The following is a 20,944-nucleotide window of genomic DNA, read 5'->3' on the forward strand; positions in this document are numbered from 1 at the left end:
TTATTAATAAGAGCTACTTTTTTATGATTAACTTTGCAATTTAATTTTAATCTATTTTTAAAGGCACTACAAGGAGAAGTACGAGCGAAGGAACTTGAAATGGATTCAGTGACAGAAAGAGCTCAGCAGCTACATAAAGCTTCTACTCGCAGCTCACAAATTAATGAATTGGCACAAAAATATCAACAAGTATCATTTAAAGTCAAAGTAAGTATTTATTATTATTATTACTATTTATTATTATTATTATTATGATCGCATAGGATCACTTTAGTTAGTCGTCTCTTTGTTGGGACTATACTTCGGTCCTTCCAGAACTTTTTCATAAGTTCTGATCTTTGTGTCCTTTCTATTGTTGAACATGTTGTGAGTTTTTCTTGTAAGTGTGAAGTGATTGTTTTTGTTCTTGATTTTCTTGTTTAATTTTATCTTATCTGTGGTGTCTTCTGGTGTAAGACCATTTCCTTCAGATCCTCTCTTATTTCTCTGATCCACCACAGAAATATCTCAACTTTTTCAAGTTGAGATTGTACTGTACTAGCTTTTCAGAAGTCTTGAATCTTGCGTCCTCATGATATTTCAAAAGAATGCTATTCTCCTCTTACGCATGGTTCTAACTCTAGTGATGAGTTCCAACTCTTTGTACATGATGTCATGGGTACAATTCACCACTGCCTGTCTTTCTGGTACTTTTTATTGATGCAGGTTCTTCCAATTCTTCTTTCGATTTTCTGGAGTTTGTCTTTTCTGTAGTTCAGGTGGGAGAGTGTTTCTGCTGCATAGTGGCTTCTGGTTTTATAATTATGTTGTAGTGTCTTATTTTTGTGTTGATTGATAGGCATTTTTTATTTTAAGTATACCAGGTTAATTTTTGAGCTTTACCTAATATGTTTGTTCTTATTTGGATCGAGGTCTTTTCTTTAAGGTTTTATTTTAATATATATTTATTATTTTAATTTAATATTTAATTAATATAATCATTATTGTATAAATAGCAGTTAATTTTCTTTTTTGCATAATATTTTACTTATTTTAGAGTACTACTTATTTAATTCATGGGATTTTTAATAAATTTTGTTAATTGTTCATTTTTATTCCTTTGTTTTAAGCTGATGTAGGACCTCAGCATCCAATTTGGTTTTATAATTATGTCTTTCACAAGGAAAGAGAGTTAACTCCACGCCCAACGACCAACCTTAATATTTGTGATCAGAGTTTCTTTCCTTTACCTAGTTAATTGAACTATAAGTTCACACCTGCTAGTTTTAATTCATATGGCATTTCATTTCTCTAGCACACATTCCACTTCAGTAGACAGCTGATGGGAGAATAGCAATTCTGCATAGGGTTAACTGTTCCTATGGATAACAAACTGAATCTGATCTAAGTAGTTTATACAGATTTATATTTTTTTTATTAGTTTTTATTTTTTGTTATGAATGAAAAATATTAATTTAAAGCATCATTTTTTGATTATTTATCTGTCTGCAGCAATTAAAATATATTCTTTTTTTTAGGATCTAAACAGTCGATGGCAACAGTATGTCCGTAGTCATCTTGAATTTGATAGTTATATTGCTGAGTGTTCTCAGTGGCTGGAAGGAATTAATAGTAAACTGCAATACTGTTCAGATTTAAGTGCTTCATCACAGAAAGATTTAGAAGGAAAATTTGAAACAATTCAGGTAATATTTTTATATTTAAACAATTAGTGTAATGAACTTTGTTTCTTATATGGTTTTCCAGTTTTCATTATTCTCTTATGAAGACAGTTCAATGTTTTGAGCTAGAAGAAATATATGGTTACACAGATCTGTTATGGAAATAACAAGATGCTAAATAAATAATAAAGGCTGTTTATAAATTAAATAGTAATCTGACAACCCTTTATTAAACTTTCTCATATAAGAATACTAAATTACACCAGAGTTCCTCCACAAATTAAATCTATAAAACAGGAACCCTCAGTAAAAAATCAAATATATATATATATATATATATATATATATATATATATATATAAATTCTTTTAGTTTAATAAACGGAAATTAATATTTTGGTAAAGTACATTTCAGTTTGAATCACTAAAAACTTTCTCTGTGGATTAAGGAAGGGGGACCTCCCATTTGAAATTATTAAAATTTTGTTGAAAGCTGTGGACAATTTTGTTATTTGTTTTAATCTTCATTACTTGAAATTTGTTGCTAAAATTCATCCTGAATGTCCAAATTAAATACTGTTTTACTAAAAGAGAAGAAGAGAACAAGTTTTTGTGTAGTTTTTAAAGTGTATCATAAGGAAGTATAAAAATGTAGTTTTTATTTAAAGAGAAATGGACCACTAATAAATAAGAAATTGCTTCTACTGAAGAAGTAGCAAGTATTAGTAACATACCAGTTGATTATATTTGTGTAATTAAAATAAGTTTGTTCTTCAAATTAAATTAAAATCAGTTATATTGTTTAAAATAACTCAAGTCTTCAAAATTTGGGTTGTGAAATGTTTTTTACCTTTTGATAATTGATTCCTATATATTTTTTTGAATCCAAATATAACCTTCATTTTTTCTACCATGTCAAGATTTTTCACAAATTGAAAATTTCAAAATTTGTAAAAAGTTGAAAAATTGCAAAAATGTGATACTATAAAATAGGCATAAAACATTTTCTTTTATAATGAATTAATAATCATTGCTTATACTATGCATTCTTATAGCTAAACAGTTGAGTGGTCTGAAGAGGAGGGTGGTGGGGTTGAAGATGGGGGTGTTCAGGTTGAAGATGACGAGACGGTGGGAGAGCTTGATAGACAGGTTGTGATAAAACTTAACAAGATGTAACGTGCTTATTGGCAGCTATCCATGCCACTCATGCACCGTGAAACTACTATCAATGCTGTTTCAGCCATCAGCCTGTGTAAACGAGTTTTTTCTGTCTTCTTTGATCAAACAAGTTTTTGTTGGTGGAAAATGTATTTTCAGGCCATATGGTAAACTTCCCGTTTTCAAAATGGCTTCAAGAGGCTGCAAAAATTCAGCAGATTTTTTTTATTACATTTGTGGTGAGTTAATGGTGGAAAGGCAAAAGTGTAATATAAAAAGTTTCATTTGACAAGTGTACCTCACGTATTTCAGAGTGAAAATTGGAGATCAAGATAAAACTTCGGCACCCCACTATGTTTGCAATGCCAAGAAATCACACCAAAGATTGCTAATTTTGTTCAACTGGTGTTCACAAGGTTTTAATTTGAAGAATAAAAAAAGGATCGTCTATCCAAATATGCCATTCGCTTTATGCCATTTCCTCATGGTTCAGACATACCAGTGCCAATTCCACCAGAAAATTTACCTGAAGTAGATGGTTCCACAAATGATTTAAATGAAGATCACATCAAGGAGTACGAACCTGGAGAAAGCTGTGCACCAGAGCTTTATTCACAGTCTGAACTAAACGATTTGGTTCGATACTTATATCTGACCAAACAAAATTCAGAATTGCTTGGTTCAAGGCTTAAAGAGAAGAACCTGCTAGCATCTGGCTCCTCATTTTCCTGGTTCAGGTACAGAGAAAAGGATTTACTTCCATGTTTTTTGGAAGCTGGAGAATTAGCCTTCTGCACTAATGTACCAGGACTTTCGACTCAATTTAACATTTCGTATGAAAGTACCGATCGGAGACTGTTCATAGATTTATCTAAAAAAAGCCTCAAAGTTGTCCTTCACAATGGAAATATGTATCTGTCAATACCTATTGGATATCCTGTCCATATAAAAAAGGGTTATGATAATTTAGAATTTGTTCTAGATAAAATTAAATATGACAAACATAAGTGGATTATGTGCGGCGACCTCAAAGTAATATTGATGTTCCTAGGACAGCAAGGAGGATACACAAAGTTTCCTTGTTTTTTGTGTGAGTGGGACAGAGAAAATGGGGCAGAGACAGAGAAAATCATTGGGTAAGGAAAGATTGGCCGAAAAGAGCTTCATTAGAACCTGGAACCAAAATTGTGCTCTGAAAATCTCTCATAGATTTGAATAAAGTTCTCCTGGCATGTCAAGTTAGGCTTGATGAAGCAATTTTCAAAACCTTACCAAAAGAAAGTAAATGTTTTAAATACATCTGTGACAAATTTCCAGTCTTATACTGTGTCTTTTACTGGTCTTGATAGTAGAAAACTTCTCAAAAATGGCAATTTTGTAAAACAAATGGAAGTTGCAGAAAAAGAAGCTTGGGGAGCCTTTAAAGACGTAGTAACCAAGTTTCTGGACATGAAGAAGGATCCGACCTTCATATCAATCATTGAGAGCATGCTGCAGAATTACAAAAATGTAGGCTGTTCCATGAGCTTGAAGGTTCACTTCCAAAATTCACAGTGGACTATTTTCCTGAAAAAATGGCTGCCATTAGTGAAGAGATGAGCAAGAGATTTGATCAGGATATGAAAGAAATGGAAAGGAGGTATCAAGGAAGATTGACTACTATGATGTTGGCAGACTATTGCTGTATGTTATACCAAGATGAACCCTGTAGAGAACATAGAAGGAAAAGCATGAAGCAGAATATAAACTGTCCAAAGAAACTTCAACACATGGGGAATAAAATAGTAAGTATATTACATACTTTGCCATTAAGGATTAAGGGTAGGTGAAGAAGGAGAGTGGTTTCCAAAGGCATGATGTACCTCATAAAAATTAATTAAATAAATAAAAATAGATTAATTTAAAATTCACTATAATAGAAATTAGGCTTATTTTGTGGCAAATTTCATTAGATATTAAGGGGTGAATGATCCCCCACCGCCATCCTCTTCTAATCACTCAACTGTTTAGCTATAAGAATGCATAGTATAAGCCAAAAAAGTGTATATAAAATATTAACTTATTATAAAAAATATTTTTTGTATCTGTTTTATATCACATTTTTACAATTTTTCAACTTTATACAAATTTTGAAATTTGTGATTTGTGAAAAATCCTTATGTGATGTGAAAAAATTAAAGTTATTTTTGATTCAGTGTTAAAAAATACATAAGAATCCATTATCATACATTGCATTGCATTAAAGTTAAAACTCTTTTGCTTTTTAGTTCTGTATGCAATGTAAAGACGACACAAACTTAGTAATTATTAAAGAGATATAACTTGAATTATAAACTCAACAAAGAATCCCTCAGCATTCATTCAAAAAATTGTAAAAATATTTATAACAAAATTTATATTTTAAATAAAATAAAATAAATTTATTTATTTATTTATGTATAACAAAATTTTATATTAAATAGATGATATCTTGAGAGCAGTTCGCTCATTTTTGACTAATGAAATAACAAAATTGATGGAGATTCACTTTGGGAATGATGTGTGATCCATTACAAAACATAAATCAGTAACTCAAACTTTTACTAAATGAAACATAATGTTAAAATAAGAGTAGTTATATGAATAAATTTATACTTAAAACATAAGTAAGTGAATCATTAAGATTAGTCCAGCAGTTCTTGATTTTTAAGTGAACTTCAGTATAAATAAACATACAAATGGATACTCTTGATCTTTATATATGTAAATAATATCAATATATTTAAAATAATACTATCCAAGTGATAGTTTCTTTACCTGTCAATCGGAAGTTTCTGGGTCAAATCTGGTTGGGTTTGGCGTCATTTGCATGTTGTAAAATTCTCATTGTAAAAAAAAAATTGGGAAAGGTAACTGTAATTAAGTGTCAGCTTGTAGTAAACAGAATGAATAAATAAATAAACAAATTTGAAGTTGATCTCTCTACAAAAAAATATACCCTATCAGATAGTAATGTCTGAAAACATTTGTAAAAATGATTAGACTAAATGAGAATACTAATAGACATTAGAGTATTACTAATTTTGCAAACAATCATCTAAAATTTATCTTAAAAAATTCCAGAAAAATGCATATGTAAACCTTAAAAAGAATAAAAACGTAGTAAAAGAAGAATTAATAAAAAGGAAGTTGCGCTATTAAAATATCCTCTGTCATTTATCTTTGTACAAACCTCAAAGAAATGCAGTAAGAGTTATAAAAAGTTAATACAATTCCATTCTTTGCTCATAACTTTGCTGTTTGCAGTAAAACTACCCTGTACTTTATGAATTAATATAATACTGTCACTTTCAGTATTGTCTACCAACAACTCACCGAACAACTTCCTGCATTCACCCACTGTCCACACTGGGATGCTTGTGACATACTCTTCACTCTTTGTTACCAACTGCTGACTGATAATGCCATCATACAATTACATTGAACGTGACCTCACAGAACTACTCCCTGTATTATCACGACTACACCAAACATGACCTCCCAGCACTCACTTGACTACTCGTTAACTACTGGTCCTGCAGTATTTATATCCTCTGACCTGCAGAACCAGTATCTGCCTTATTCCTTAACTGTTGAAGCGTATTTTCAACCGTGGGGTGATAACCGTAATTTCAACCACCATGCCCTTACATTTTCCCATAAATTCCTATTCCGGCAAGGTAACCCTTCTTGTCAAAGAACAGCTGTTGGAGGTATGCCTATTGTCTGTCAGTACTGCAAAGAACAGATGGTTAAACAGAAATGTTAGCCTGAGAATGGATCCCTTTTAGTTCCTTTCTAGATTATTTTCATTACTATTCTCTCATACTTTTTCTTCTTAATTGGAAGGATCCCACTAGCCAGGTCCATTATACTGGTCTTGTTACAATATAATATCTGCTACTAACCACTATTACCCCACCGCCACCAACAAACATATACCATAATAAAGTAATCTAAAATTTAACCTAGTTTTTATTAGAAAAGGAATTAATGTACTAATTCTATTATTAATTAAAAATTTCTTTAATGATCTTACAGTAATTTTTTATTTCTGTAATTTCTTGTTCTGTTGGAAATTTTGTGTCATAATTTGATTCTATGTGCAATATATCTTTTGAAATAACTTTAAATTATCTGGTACAATCTATATCATATAATATGGGTGCCTTCTACAATACAGAAAATCCAATGATGAAAAACTAGTGGTGAGAAAATCTCTGATATATGTAAAACTTGTTGTAGAAGATTATGTGATAAGATACAATTTGTTTTTGTCCCTTATTTTAAATTAATAGTATTATTGTTATAGATTTAATTAAACCTAACAAATTTTTTTTAGGATCTGTTATTATACAAGGAAGAGGGTTTTAGCAAAATCCAAGGGTCCGTTGAATTAGCACAGACTGTTTTGGCAAATACTGCACCAAGTGGTCATCAAGCTATAAATCAAGCCCTAGCTAATTTACAAGAACAGTGGAGCGCTCTTGCTACAAAAATGGTTGAAACAAAGGTATTTGTTATTTAATTTTTTTAATTATTCCTTCCTTTATAATAAATAAAGACAAAAATATATATGTAAACATTCACCACTTACTTTAAATTTTTTACCAGTAAATCTAAAATTCAAGATTTTATTTTGTTAAATTTATTTTTAATTTTTTGCAGTCTTGTATCAGATTATTATGTATAAACTAATTTTTTTTTTAGACAATACTTGATGATTCTATTCAGCGCTGGTCTGGATTTTTGGAACAAATTCATCAGTTAAATAAAACAGTTGAATATTTGACAACAGTGTATGGTGAAATGTGTGAATTCCAAGGAACAATGTCAGAAAAAAGAGCTCAACTTGAGAGAATAAAGGTAATAATAATAATTCTGTCTATTTTTACTTATGTTTCATTGTCTGTGGAAGCTTTGGATGTGCAGACTAAGCTGGTCTTCCTGTCTTTATTCTATGGGCAGTATTTGCATCTCTGTTTACTTAAAAGCTTTTCTTGGACAGGAGGTGTTGCTTTTACTCCTAAAAGATCGTGGATTTGAAGACAAAATGATCTGTGCAATATATCATGGTCTGTAGGCAGTTCCTCATATGCGATTCACAAAGCAAAAATCTGAGTTCAAATAAAAAATCATCTTTTTATAGTTTTTTGGCTATTCACTAACTTATATAGAATGATGGCATTTATTGCACTGTAATCTAGCATGCCAAAAATATCTGTTGTTTGGTTTTTCTAGTATCTGTGTATTCATGACACAATTGGTTAAATGTATCTGTACCACCTTTTGTGGAATTGTATGAAAGAATTATCTCTGGGTTTCCTTTTTCAGGGTTTACAGAATCATCATATTGCATTGTTGACAACAAAAGAACTATTTTATTTTGTTTCGGGAAAAAGGAAACAAGTGTTTTATTTTTATCAAAACAAAACTGTGACTGGCCTTGTTGTCTTGCCTTCAAAAAGTCTGGTGGAATTTCTCACTTATTTTTGCAGATAGTTCCAATCATAGTTAATTTGTGTTCTTTTAGCATCATGTTGAATAACGGCACTGATGTGAACCAATATCGACAGTAAGGTTTCGGTTGGTGCCATGTATTGAAGCCAATGTTCTAACATAATATGAAGCTAGGTGGCTCCTTCTCTACAGTCTCTACTTTTCCAACTTATGGGATAGCATTTACCATATAGTATGTTCTTGCATCATTCACCATAATGATTTTTAAGCCATACTAATTGGGATTTGAAGATGAATAGGCTCTGAATGAATATCGGTCGTGAAATCCTAGGAGTTTTTCATCTGTAGTTGCATACTCATGGGGAGAATAATGACTTTTATATGGGATCAATAAATTCATCCCATATTTCGCTAATGGGAGCTAAATTGTCAAATGATTTATACACTGTCCGAGACTCTTTGTCATCAAAATGAAGAGTTGAGGCTAAAAAATTAAATTGATTCATGGACATTGCACTTCAGTAACTTGGATGGCCTTTTCTATTTGACCAGACATCCTCCACATTTAAATTGCGTGATTTATTGAAACCTGCAAATATATTTCTACTTGTTTATTCTGCTAGTTTAAACTATGAAGTTCATATCAATAAAATAAATATTAATAATTTCTTATGTACAATATTTTAATTTCTTTTTCAGCACCTAGATGAAAAAGCAAGATGCGAAAAAATTGAGGTTGATAGTTTAAAAGCAAAAGCAGCTGAAATGTTAGCAAGTGGTCAACAGAGTCATGCAGCAACACAAGCACAAGAAATTCTGGATAAATTTGATTCTCTCAGTGAAAAAATTAAGGTTTGTTTTCATAACTTATTATTTTAATTTATTTTTGATGTTGTGATTTTTATTTGTATTTGGTATTATTTTTGCAAACAATTTTCTCATATTTTACTATGTACTATGAAGAGATTTCCTATAACGATAGTATCTCCTTTCTGTCATATAATTCTTCTGTTTTGAACCTCCCAACTGTTTTATCTTTATTTAAATACTTCTGAGTGGATTGTTACTATTCATTTTTTAGTTTGCCAATATGTATGAGATATAAGCAAAAATATGTTGAATCAAATTTATTGCAGTTTTTTTGATCACACATTGTGTAACTTGGGCTTTTTCAACATATAACCTTTAGAAAACATAATATCTGCTTCTAATACGAGCAATAAAACATCCATCAAATAATATAAGCCCAAGTTACACAATGTGTGATCAAAAAGTATCTTACTTTGGCTCATAAAAACAAAAATATTTAACCTGTTTTGTTCAATGACTTACTTACTACCTTCAAAGTAGGTTCCTTCAGATGTAAAACACTTATCCCTGCAATGTTTCCATTCTTTGAAGCATTTTTCAATGTAATTTTAGTCAGCATCTTAAATCCTCTTGTTGCATTTATTTTGATCTCTTCCTTTTCTTTAAATCTTTCTTTTAAGCATAATTTTAAGCTTGGGAAAGACCCAAAAATCTTAGGGAGCCATATATGGTGAGTCAGGAGCTTGCTGAAGTTGCTTGATCCTGTGTTTTGCCAAGAACCTATGGTTAAAATTATAATAAATGTACTGGAACATTGTTGTGGTGAATTTTCCATTGCCATTTTCTGAAAGCTCCAATTTCTTGTATCGAACAATTCTTTTTAGCCGACGAAGAATAGATATAAACTGTCAAACTTTATTGACAGTTTGTCCTGGAGGAGCACATTCATGGGGTCATACCGTGATAATAATAAAAAAAAAAGGCTGTGTTTTACCACAGAGAACTTTCCCATGAGTTTTCTCGTGGGATGACTGTCCCTTTGTCTCATGCATAGCCGTTGTAGACCCATGTTTCATCTCTGGTTATTATTTTTTTTGTAAAATCAGCATCAGCATTAGTATATTCGTGTCTTGTACAACTTGCAGTTAGTTTTCTTTTTGTTCATCAGTGAGAAGTTTTGTGACAAATTTTACTACTGCATGTTGCATATAGACATCTTCTATTAAAATCAGTTGAGCAGATACCAATTTCTCTCCTCAAGCCTTTCAGTCTTTTTAAATGACTACAAAAACAAGACAATCTCTACTCACACACTATACTTTCATACTTGTTAGGCAGCCACTGGCTGCAATGGCAGCAAAACAATTAATACAGAACCAGTACAAATCAAGGCCACATTTCACAGTGGTGCCCCTTGCTCCTCCTGCACTACAACTGGTTACTGGAATAAAAAATAAGGCTGGATAGTTTTTGATCACACCTCTTATAGTAAAACTTGTAAATAGTGTAACAGACTGTTGGGTTAGGGGCTACAAAATACTTATCTTACTCTATTAAAACTAATAAGTAGATTATTTCCTTTTTAATATTACATGATGATTAATTAATATTAATCATGATGATTAAGGAATTTTGGATGGTACAGATTAATTGATAAGAGAAAAATTAATTTGAAAATAAGTAAAGCAAAACAAAGGTAATGAGGTAATAGAGATGAAGAATTAGTAAATTATTAAATAGTAAAGTATTAAAGTAGGTGCAGTGTTTACCAAAAGTAAAACAAAAAATATATTATTTAAACAGTAATATTATATTAGGAAGCTATTAAAGCCAAATTAAGAAAGTCTTTTTGAAAAGATATTTCGCTAGCTTCAAGTATAAATATTGGAATTAAAAAATTTATAAAAATATCTGTTTGGAGTAGAATTCTGTATTACAGCAAAACCTGGACAATACAAAGTAAGAAAGGCAAAGAATGGAGGCTTTTAAAGTGCAATATTAATGAAGAAAGCTGAAAATTAGTGGGTGATAGAGAAATAAGACAAGCTGAGAAAAATAATATGTGTGGTAGATTTTTACTAAAAAAACTAGTTTGATTGGTTATATATTAAGGCACTTATTTTTATTTAATGTAGTAATGGATGAAAATGTAAACGGTTAAAACTTTTAGAGACAAAGATGCATTAAGCAGATAATTAGTGATGCAGTTTGTAACAAATATGTATCATTTGGAGATTAACATATAACTGAAGAGAATGGAGAAGTTTGTTACCAATAAGGTGATTGATGAGAAACAAAAATAGAAAATTTAATTTATAATTCTTTTTATTTTCAGAATCTGATGCAGGAACGAGAAGATCAGTATAAGGATCATAGAGCATATAAAGAAGCTCATGATGATTTAGTCACATGGTTAACACGTGCTAGAGAAAAGGTTCCATCAATGAAACAACGTTCACTGAGTGATAAATTGGCCATTGAAACAGCTGTAGCTCCTTTGGAGGCTTTACTTAATAAAAAAGCACAAGGTGAACTATTACTAGATCATCACGACACTACTGCACAGGTTACATTAGCCAGTACATCTCCTGAAGGACAAGAAATCATAAGAAATGATGTTCGTGCATTATCAGAAAGTTTCCATAACTTATTTAAAGGTATGTTTATTTACTTGTATTGTAATTATATTTTATTTCATTATCTGGTGAATTTTCAATTAGTTTTTTATTTGTTACTTTTAAGTTACATCTACCTAAAGCCATTAATGAATATGTTGATGTTGAGGCATGTTTTCCAGACCTTGGGACTCAAAACCAAGACCTCCAGTTTGCAAGCAACCACATTAGTGCTTCAGTCATTTAAATTTCAGGTGTTAGTAATGAATTTTAAAGTAATAAAGTCTTCCTTTAAAAAATAAGATCCATGCATAAAAGTTACTTCCTTGTACTTTAACTGTTTATACACTTTTCTCCTTTAGTTATGAACATTTTTAGTTCAATTTTTACCACACTTAATCCATATCTGCATTTTGCTCCCTTGGTGAAATTAAGCCTTTATATCTTTTGTATCCCCAAGACATTCCAAATTTTGTTAAAATTTTTACAGAAAATTTTCCAGTAATGTTATTTTTTCAATTTATTTATTAGAAACAATCTTTTAGTATTTTGTTTTTCATTCTAAAATTATCATAAAATATTAGATATACCTTGAAAATCTCATACGTTTACCTTGCAGAAGCTGGAAAAAATGCATGTAAATTAAAATGATTGTGTTTTATAGTAGACTTAGCGTTTAAAATTACCTTTTATTTTTAAAAATCACTTGATGCATATTTAGTCTTCTAGCTGCTGTTCTAATTTTTTTTTAAAGAGTATCTTATGTATTCTACATACTTCAATGTAATCTGAATTTCTTGTTCAATGTTTCTTAAATGTTCAGCATCAATCTTTGTTCGAACAGGGTGTTAGCTCCTGAAGAAATTCATATTTTGTGGAGGACTTTGCTTTCTCTATTTATTGCTCTTTATTGTTATAGCATCCAATTATTATGTAAATCTAGTTTCAGTTTATTGTGTTAACAAACACTCTTTTAGGTAATCAAGTCCAAATTACACTATTGTAATTCTCTTAGGATTTGGGTCATATGATGATAATAGTTCATCGCTCGACAAATCTTTAGTTATGGGATTTCCATTACTACTTTTGGAATTGAATTTTTGTGAGAAATTTTTTCACCACTGATAAAAAATTTTTCGTTCACTGTGAATGCTCTGGACAAACTTTTTGTCATGTTTCATCATCTTTGAAGCTCATTTGAAAGTACATTCTCCATACATCTTGCTTCATCTTGTTTTCCTCATTTAAGTTGTGTCTAAGTAGGTGAAATCTAAAGCATGTTAATTTCAGTGTCAATTAGTCTTCCTTTACCTAACAGTCTCTTTCCCATTAAACAATTTTAACACCTTTCATTGATTTTTTGAGCTGTAAACTGGAGCCAAGTTTTTTCTGGTTATGTGTCCCATACACTCCAGTTTTTCATCTTGGATTTTCTCATTAAGTAGTTTTTCTCTTTGAAATCCAGATAGCTTTTCTAGTCACTGTCGGCCCCCTCCAAATATTACATATAACACACTCCCAGATCAGCTTTGGCTGTTACAAAACTTCTTATTTTGGACGGAAAACTAAGCGCAACATCTTTCTAAAGTTGTTTTTATCCATGTACATAAAATTATATATTTTCATTATGAGAAAAGAATGAGCTTTTTTTTTTTAATAAAAGAAGTTAAAAATCAAAATCTCTGTTATGTAATAGAAATAAAAATAAACGCATTTATTTGTTTTCTAATTTACCTGTAGTAGTACTGGAGAATGTATTGTGTAAGTTGTTTGTTTTTTAACCTATCTGGTTGTTCACCCACAAAAAGTAAATAAATCAGCTGACATTCTTCTACATTGTCTCTCTTCATTCGTAGCAGTAACCCTGGGTGTATTTGGTTATAAGTAATCATTATAAACAGTATAAAAAAATGAGATAATTTAATAATAAATTTCTGCTATTTTGTTTAATGTATATAAAGTAATATGGTTATTATTATTGTATTACACAGTTTTCAGTATATAATGTAAAAATATTTTTTTAAATTATATTTTCTACAGAGATACAAGAACAGAAAGATCAGTTAGAAGCAATGATTATTCAGTGGCGTGAATATAAAGAAGAATATGAACGTCTGTCTGATTGGTTACAACAAATGGATGTTTTGGTGAAAGCACAAAAAACAGCTCTTTTAGCTACTGTACAAGAAAAAGAAAAACAAGTACAAGATGTAAAAGTAAGTAAATAAGTTTAATTGAAATCACTCATTTATTGTAATTTACTATTTACTCATGAGTAGTCATTTTTTTAGGGACCAAATTTAGCAAATTAAAGACTAAATAGTCAGCCTATTTATGACAAACATATATTTATGTTGTTTAAATGCTACATGCTAAGTACAACAAGTTCCTTTTATACAAATTCTATTAGACAATCACCACCCATTATAAAGGAAACAATTTGTCTTCCTTTCTCGCATTACCATCCAAAAATCCACAAGTAGTTGCCAATCTTGGATTTTTAAGCACCGTAGCTTTACAGAGCCATCACAATACTCAGTTTATAGTGGTCCAGTTTTTCAGTAAAAATGTTGAACCCTTAGATATTTTACATTCTGAGAAATTTTTGAATTCCATAAGAAGATCTAAAATCATGAACATTAGTTCTGCCCTACTTTCACATTTTTTTTACAGTGATCTTAGACATACTTCTACATGTAATTTAATCAGTAAGATGAAGTAGATGAAATTATAGGTAAAAAAATACCAGACCCTTGTCAGGAATAAAAGCCATGACCAGCTATAATAGAAGCCAGCATGCTTGCCACTATATTAGTTAGCCTGTACTCACTCATTCAACAAGGCATCTCATATAATCCAGTACTCTTTTCTGAACAATTTTTGTATAACTTTCATTAAACTTACTATGCCAATGCCTTATATCTCCTTCACTAATTAGTGTTGACTAGTACATTTCTAACTATTCATAATGAATTTCAGGAATACAAAGAAATCAAATCACGGGCCAGATTTCACAACCAGTAACGTTAGTTGTTGACACAAACATTACTTATAGTCATGGTAAGTAAACAAAAAATTGCTGACCAGTCGCTGGTAGCAAGGTAATGAACCTATTGAAGTATGTGAACATATACTTGTTTTGATTCATTGTTGCCAATTACTTTTTATTTAAATTGGACTATTACTTTTGACAAATGCCTTAAGTTATAAAATATAGCTACTGTGTATAAGTTTTATCTATTTTTCCTCTAAGTTATGCATACAAAACAAATTTTTGTATCTTCCTTTTTTATGTAAGAAAATTTTGGAATTATGTTTTTCTTTACTTTCAACTCTGAGATTGATTATTACCAATCTTGTGTTACTTTCTTCAGTTCATTTGTGACTAACAATCAAATTATTCTATCAGTAATCCTACATATTTTATAGTAGGTATCCCTTTACAGTTTTTCCCTGCACAGATCCTTCCAAGATTTTAGCCAGAAAATCAGTAATTTAGCCATTTTTACTCAGTAATTCTTCTCTAAACCTTTTTCTTACTATATTACTAACTATGTGCATCCAAAGTATCTTCGTCATTCAATGGTAACATTGTTACTCAAATGCTTTCACGTCTACTTTCTCTTTTGTATCTAAGTCTTGCTTCCATAAGAAATATAGTGTGCATGTAAGTTTTCACTAATTGCTTTTTTTAGCTAGTTGTACCATTAGATTCTATCTTCTGTTTCTAATTACATTGTCATTAATGGTGAATTTTTTTTCAGATTATATTAGTTCAATTGGAGGAAGGTTCTGGCCAAATTGAAAGATTCAACCAGACTGCATCAACACTTTTGTCATCACATCTTGATACTTATGTTAACAATCAACTACGTCACTTGAACTCAAGATATCAGGTTTGTTAAAATATTTTTTTCATCCAGTAATGTCTTTTCTATTAATCTGATAAGTATGTTAGAATTAAGTTTTGAGTAGATAATTTCTTGGCTTTTAATACAGTTTAATTAATAAATTAAACTATGAAATATCTCCTTAACTTTTTGGTTCTTTAAGTCATATGAATTCTTTTTACTGCAATGTATATCTGTTCTTCAGTGACAAAAAAAAAAGAAGATTTCTTATGACTAATATTTATTTATGACATACAAATCTGTCAGTAAGATACAATCATAATCAAAGTGGTATTGGAAAGTTCCCAGACTAAGACTAAAAAAAGTAAATTCACTTAGATTTTTTTACAAATGCCACCATGTTCTTAAAAAGTAATTTCCTTGGAAGTATATTTACTGATTCCAACACCTTTTCCTCTACTCAAAAGCATTGGTAAAAACCCTTTCCTGGAAGACCATCCAAAACTGCCTAAATTTCTTTTTTGATACAGTCTAGTATGACAAAAGCAACAGAGTTTCAGAGTTTGTTTGGAAAACAAACCAAAGTTAGGGGGAGCTAGATCTGAAGAGTACAGAGGTGTATGATAACTTCCAGGTTGTTCTTTGCTAAAAACTACAATGTTCTGAGGGAGGTTTGTGTAAATGTATTGTCATGATATAATAGCCAGTTTCATTTTTCCCCTCAATTTCTGGACTTTTTTGCTACATTCCTTCTTTCTACCTCAAAACATCACATTAAAAATCAGAGTTGATAAACTCTGATTTATCACCTCTGGTTATGACCTGGTGCTGAAAGCAGGATCATTATTAGTCTTGTCATGAAGCACACGATTAGAAGAATGGAGGAACAAACTTTACAGTCGGTGTGAAATGAACTCTGGTGCTCATTTTATTCTGAATCAGCACAAAAATAAAAATCCAAATTTTTATTTAAAAAAAAAAAAGAAAAAACATGATATTACCTCAGAGATATTGCAGAACTATCATCATAAGAATTGTTTGGGTATTATTCCTGTGTTTTATGAAATTATGTATCACTGTACTATTACCTAATACTTTAACTTGCTGATTATTGTTTGATGCAATAAAGATAATAAAATATATTGTTATTGTTATTTGCTGGTTTATGTATTATACTATCATAATTGAAATAAGTTTGTATTTTAAATTTCTAACATAATTCTGTATGTTAATTTATGTATTTCAAGTTGTTAATTTTACTATGTATTTCAGGTGCAAGTGAATTTGGGAAAGGATGTTTTGAAAAAAGTTGAAACCAATTTGGATCAACATAAACAATATGAAAGCAACCTAAAGAAAGCTCAAACATGGATAGAAAATGCTAAAGAGGTAATAAGAGAATGCAGTCAGGCATCTTCTAACAGCAGCAGAGATGTATTACAAGCTCGACTTGGTCAGATACAAGTACGTATTGCAATATTCAGTTATTTTATTTCAATATTAATTACAGTATTATAATAAATAATTTATATGTACATACACATTTGTGTATGCAAGTGTGTTTTAATTAGAATTGTGTACTGCTACATATTTCAATTCAAAAAACTGTAATAGTAATAAGCAGAAAATCTTAGTTTTATTTTTCCTAAAATTTTAATGAAGATATCATTACATTATCTAAATTTGCTTACAAATAATTTTCAGTTTCTTTGAGTCATTAAATTAAATCATTGCCCTATCAGAGAGATTGTTTTTATACTTTTTCTACTGAATATTCTAGATATGTGCTACAAACCAGTTTTCTGTCATGTTCCTGTTTTTTAAAAATACATAATGTTAAATGTTTTTAAAATTTACCTTCTGTTTGAAACAATATTTAAATTAAAGGTTATATAATTGTTCTGTCAATTGAAATTTAAAAAATTAATAATACAGCTGCTGATCAATATATATATTTATTTATTTATTTATTTATTTAAATCTTTTTATCTTGTATAATGTACAAAAATTACTAGGTAAACTTTTTTTTGAGTAAACCATTTTGTCATTCTTTAAAGAAAAAAAGTGTCTCATTTTAAATATGGTGGTTGTTTGAATAATAAAGTAGTAAAATGGGGGTTTACATACTTCTAGAAACAATTGTTTATAAAAATTATCTGTACAACTATTGAAAAATTGTTACGTGAATAAGTTAATGTATAGTAGTAGTAATTGACAGTTATGATGAATGTCATTAACCTCATCATGTAGGTGTATTTTATTTAAAATTTTAACAGTTGTTACTTTTATCTCTCTCTGAAAAAGTTACTCTTTACAGAGAAGTATGTACTCGGTTTTTATTTTGCTGTTTAAATTATTATGCTCGAAACTTTTAATTTTTTTTAGGAGTTGTTAAGAAACAGAGAAGAAGGACAAAGTTTAATTCATGCAACAGTTAACTGTGGTGAAAAAGTATTACGTAATACTAGAAGCGATGGTCGTGATACAATTAACACTGCTCTTAAAGAAATACAGAACGAATGGGAACGAATTGTTAGGAAAATTTCTACAGCAAAAGTACACCTGGAAACTAGTTTATTACAATGGGCTGATTATTCTTCATCATATTCACAGTTACAGCAATGGATTACCGATAGAGAAGCAAAACTTCAACAAGTTTGCGAACAAAAGGTCAGTATTATTTTTGTATTTGAATGTCAGTTATACTTCTGGTAATCATAGTCAGAAATATATTTTCCCTCATTTATCATTGAAAGATATGTTTCAAATGAGAAATATATGAGAATGGTTTATCGAACAGCAACAAGACAATGATCTTGCCTTAATACAAGAAGGAAATAGTATTATTGTCTTTTGAAATTGCTTAAGAAAATAAAAAAAATAATAGATAAAAAAATATTACTTCCTGATTGAAGGGAAAGTGGTATTATAATACTTAACAAATGTTAACATCAGATTAAAGGCATTTGTTATGTTTATACATTTTCTGTTCCTTTAATATGATATTATTACTTACCTATCACTAGCCAAATAATAATGATTAATTTTTTTCCTTTTTTTTCGTTTACATTCCTTCAATGGATCAGCATATAATTAAGCATAACTCAGCACAGGGAAAACTCAAATGAGGGTCACCAGCGTTGTATCTCTTCTTTTGATTTTTGCCGACTCTAGTGGGGGGTACACTGTATCAATAATAATTAATTTAACTATTTATATTTATCAACATTATTTTTTGTTTACTTTTTTGTTACACTATATTATTAATTGTATGGCAATTATATGACAGTTTATTAGAAATTTAAAAATATGATTGAATTAATTTAAAAAGAAAAATAAACTTTTTCAAGATTTAGCAAAACTGATTCATTATTTGTCTTGCATGTAATCCTTAAAAAATGTCTGTTTGTATCATTTAGTTGCTTTGCTGTCTTACATTTTATACAGGCTGAATTTATCAAATAATAGGCTGGCTAATCACTATTGTTCATTATTCATTTTAACATCATCCACTGTACACAAGTTCCATGGTTATTATAGACATTAGTAGTTGGTCTGCTTTTATTTCATTTATCAGAAAGCCAACAGGTATCAGGATGTTAGCAATGGTATTGTCTTATAATTAACATTAGCAGTTTTATTTTGGCTAGCTCATACGTATTTGAGATCAAGATCTTTTAATCTATCTGTAATCTACATGTATTACTATGTCATTTTAAAATAATAAAGAAATTACCTTCAAAACCATTTTCAGTTCGGTTTCTTTAACGCTTTCCTGAAATTTGTTCTTAATGCGTTCCCTGTGATTAGATTAAATAAAAAATTTGTAAGTGCATATTTTTAAGTGAATTATGTTAAAACACAATTTTCCATCAAAAGAGGAATAAATTGTAAATATTTGAAGAAAAAAGATATAGAGCTAAAGATTTGATCAGTGTTAAAGTATCCTCATCGTTAAAGTTTTATAAAAAAAAAACTGGTTTTTTTTTGTAATATCTATGCAAACATAGGTAAATGATGAATTGAGTCAGAGATGTCATTTAAATAAAAAATCTATTATTAGAAGTTAAAACTTTTAATGTTCATTCTTAACATGTACTCATTATATTTGTATTTTTCTTTAAATTGATAGATTATTTGTATATTTATTTAGTTATACTATTTCATAACGTAAAAATTTAATTAAACTGCAATATCTAATGAAAGTTTGATGATAGTGAGAAAAATTTACATTTTTAATTTAGAGTTAAGTTTTTGTTAAATATTTGTATTTTACTTACTTTATATGAATATTTGTTCCAGGTATCAAAAGCAAAAAAAGGACAAACTTCTGGCCTTAGTTCACTTGCCATTGGTGAAAGAAAGGCAACACTTCGTCAGACAAATAGTATTGTACAAGATATAGTTTCATTTGAACCGATGATTCAGTCAGTCACTTTAAAAGCTGAAGATCTTTTACAAGCAGCACCTGCATCAGAAATATCTAGTAAATATGAAACTTTAAGTAAACAAGCTAAAGAATTATATGCTAAACAGAAAGAAACTGTCGAACAGCATCAAGCTTTTATCGATACTGGTAATGAATTTGGTCAGTGGTTACGAGCAGCAAAAGAAAGGCTTAGCAAGTGTGCTGAACCAACTGGTGATAAAGAATCACTCAGCAGTAAATCATCACAGTTAAAGGTATTTATATTAAAAATATTTTCAAACTTTATTTTAATTAAAATAAATGTTTTTCTTGACAATCATACAGTTGATGGCAAGAAATATTTTAAAAATTATTTCACTGTAAAGAATATCATTTAATTTACAAGTAACTGAACATGATTATCATGCCCTATACTTACCTATGTTTGTGTAACTCTTGGAATATAATCATACATTATTGTTTTCAGGTACTTCAAAATGAACTAAGTGAAGGTCAAGCAAAACTTGAAAAAGCATTACAACAAGGAGAAGTTGCTTGTGCTTTAGCTGATCCTGAAGATAAAGAAGTTATTGAAGAAGAAGTTGCTCTTTTACAAGAAGATTTTGATACTTATGTGGAATCTCTTGCTAAAACAAAGATGTTACTTGAGGTAATGAAAAAAATTTTTTTGTTAAGTTTTTTAAACTAAAATTTTTAATTATGCACAGTATAACAACATTAATTTTTTCAAAAGGGACTAAATGTTACTAATTATAAAAAAAGAGGAAAAATATACGAACCTTTTTTTAATATTATATTCTTTCTGGAAGATCTCTCTAAAACATAAGCTATAACATAATAAATTTTATTTATGGACGTTCTGAAATTCTGAAAGTTTTTTTAATGTATTTCTTTGTTTTTTCTTACTGCATGAGCCACTGTATTGCATACAGTGGCTCAT

At 29.7% G+C, this 20,944-nt stretch overlaps 1 protein-coding gene across 2 annotated transcripts in view; it reads left to right on the top strand.

Annotated features, from left to right (window-relative positions):
- The window catches only part of Msp300 (Muscle-specific protein 300 kDa), a 764,465-nt gene that overhangs the window by 584,753 nt on the left and 158,768 nt on the right, over positions 1-20,944 (top strand). For both annotated transcript variants that reach the window (XM_075369201.1, XM_075369200.1), the window contains 12 exons: positions 64-207; positions 1,518-1,685; positions 7,182-7,352; positions 7,550-7,705; positions 8,999-9,151; positions 11,445-11,766; positions 13,765-13,940; positions 15,489-15,620; positions 16,848-17,039; positions 17,961-18,245; positions 19,878-20,258; positions 20,471-20,653. In XM_075369201.1, the coding sequence (XP_075225316.1) occupies positions 64-207; positions 1,518-1,685; positions 7,182-7,352; positions 7,550-7,705; positions 8,999-9,151; positions 11,445-11,766; positions 13,765-13,940; positions 15,489-15,620; positions 16,848-17,039; positions 17,961-18,245; positions 19,878-20,258; positions 20,471-20,653 (2,463 nt within the window). The remainder of the gene's footprint in view (positions 1-63; positions 208-1,517; positions 1,686-7,181; positions 7,353-7,549; positions 7,706-8,998; positions 9,152-11,444; positions 11,767-13,764; positions 13,941-15,488; positions 15,621-16,847; positions 17,040-17,960; positions 18,246-19,877; positions 20,259-20,470; positions 20,654-20,944) is intronic.

The sequence above is a fragment of the Lycorma delicatula genome, chromosome 6 (assembly GCF_047948215.1).
Source record: "Lycorma delicatula isolate Av1 chromosome 6, ASM4794821v1, whole genome shotgun sequence".
NCBI classification, from domain to species: Eukaryota; Metazoa; Arthropoda; class Insecta; order Hemiptera; family Fulgoridae; genus Lycorma; species Lycorma delicatula.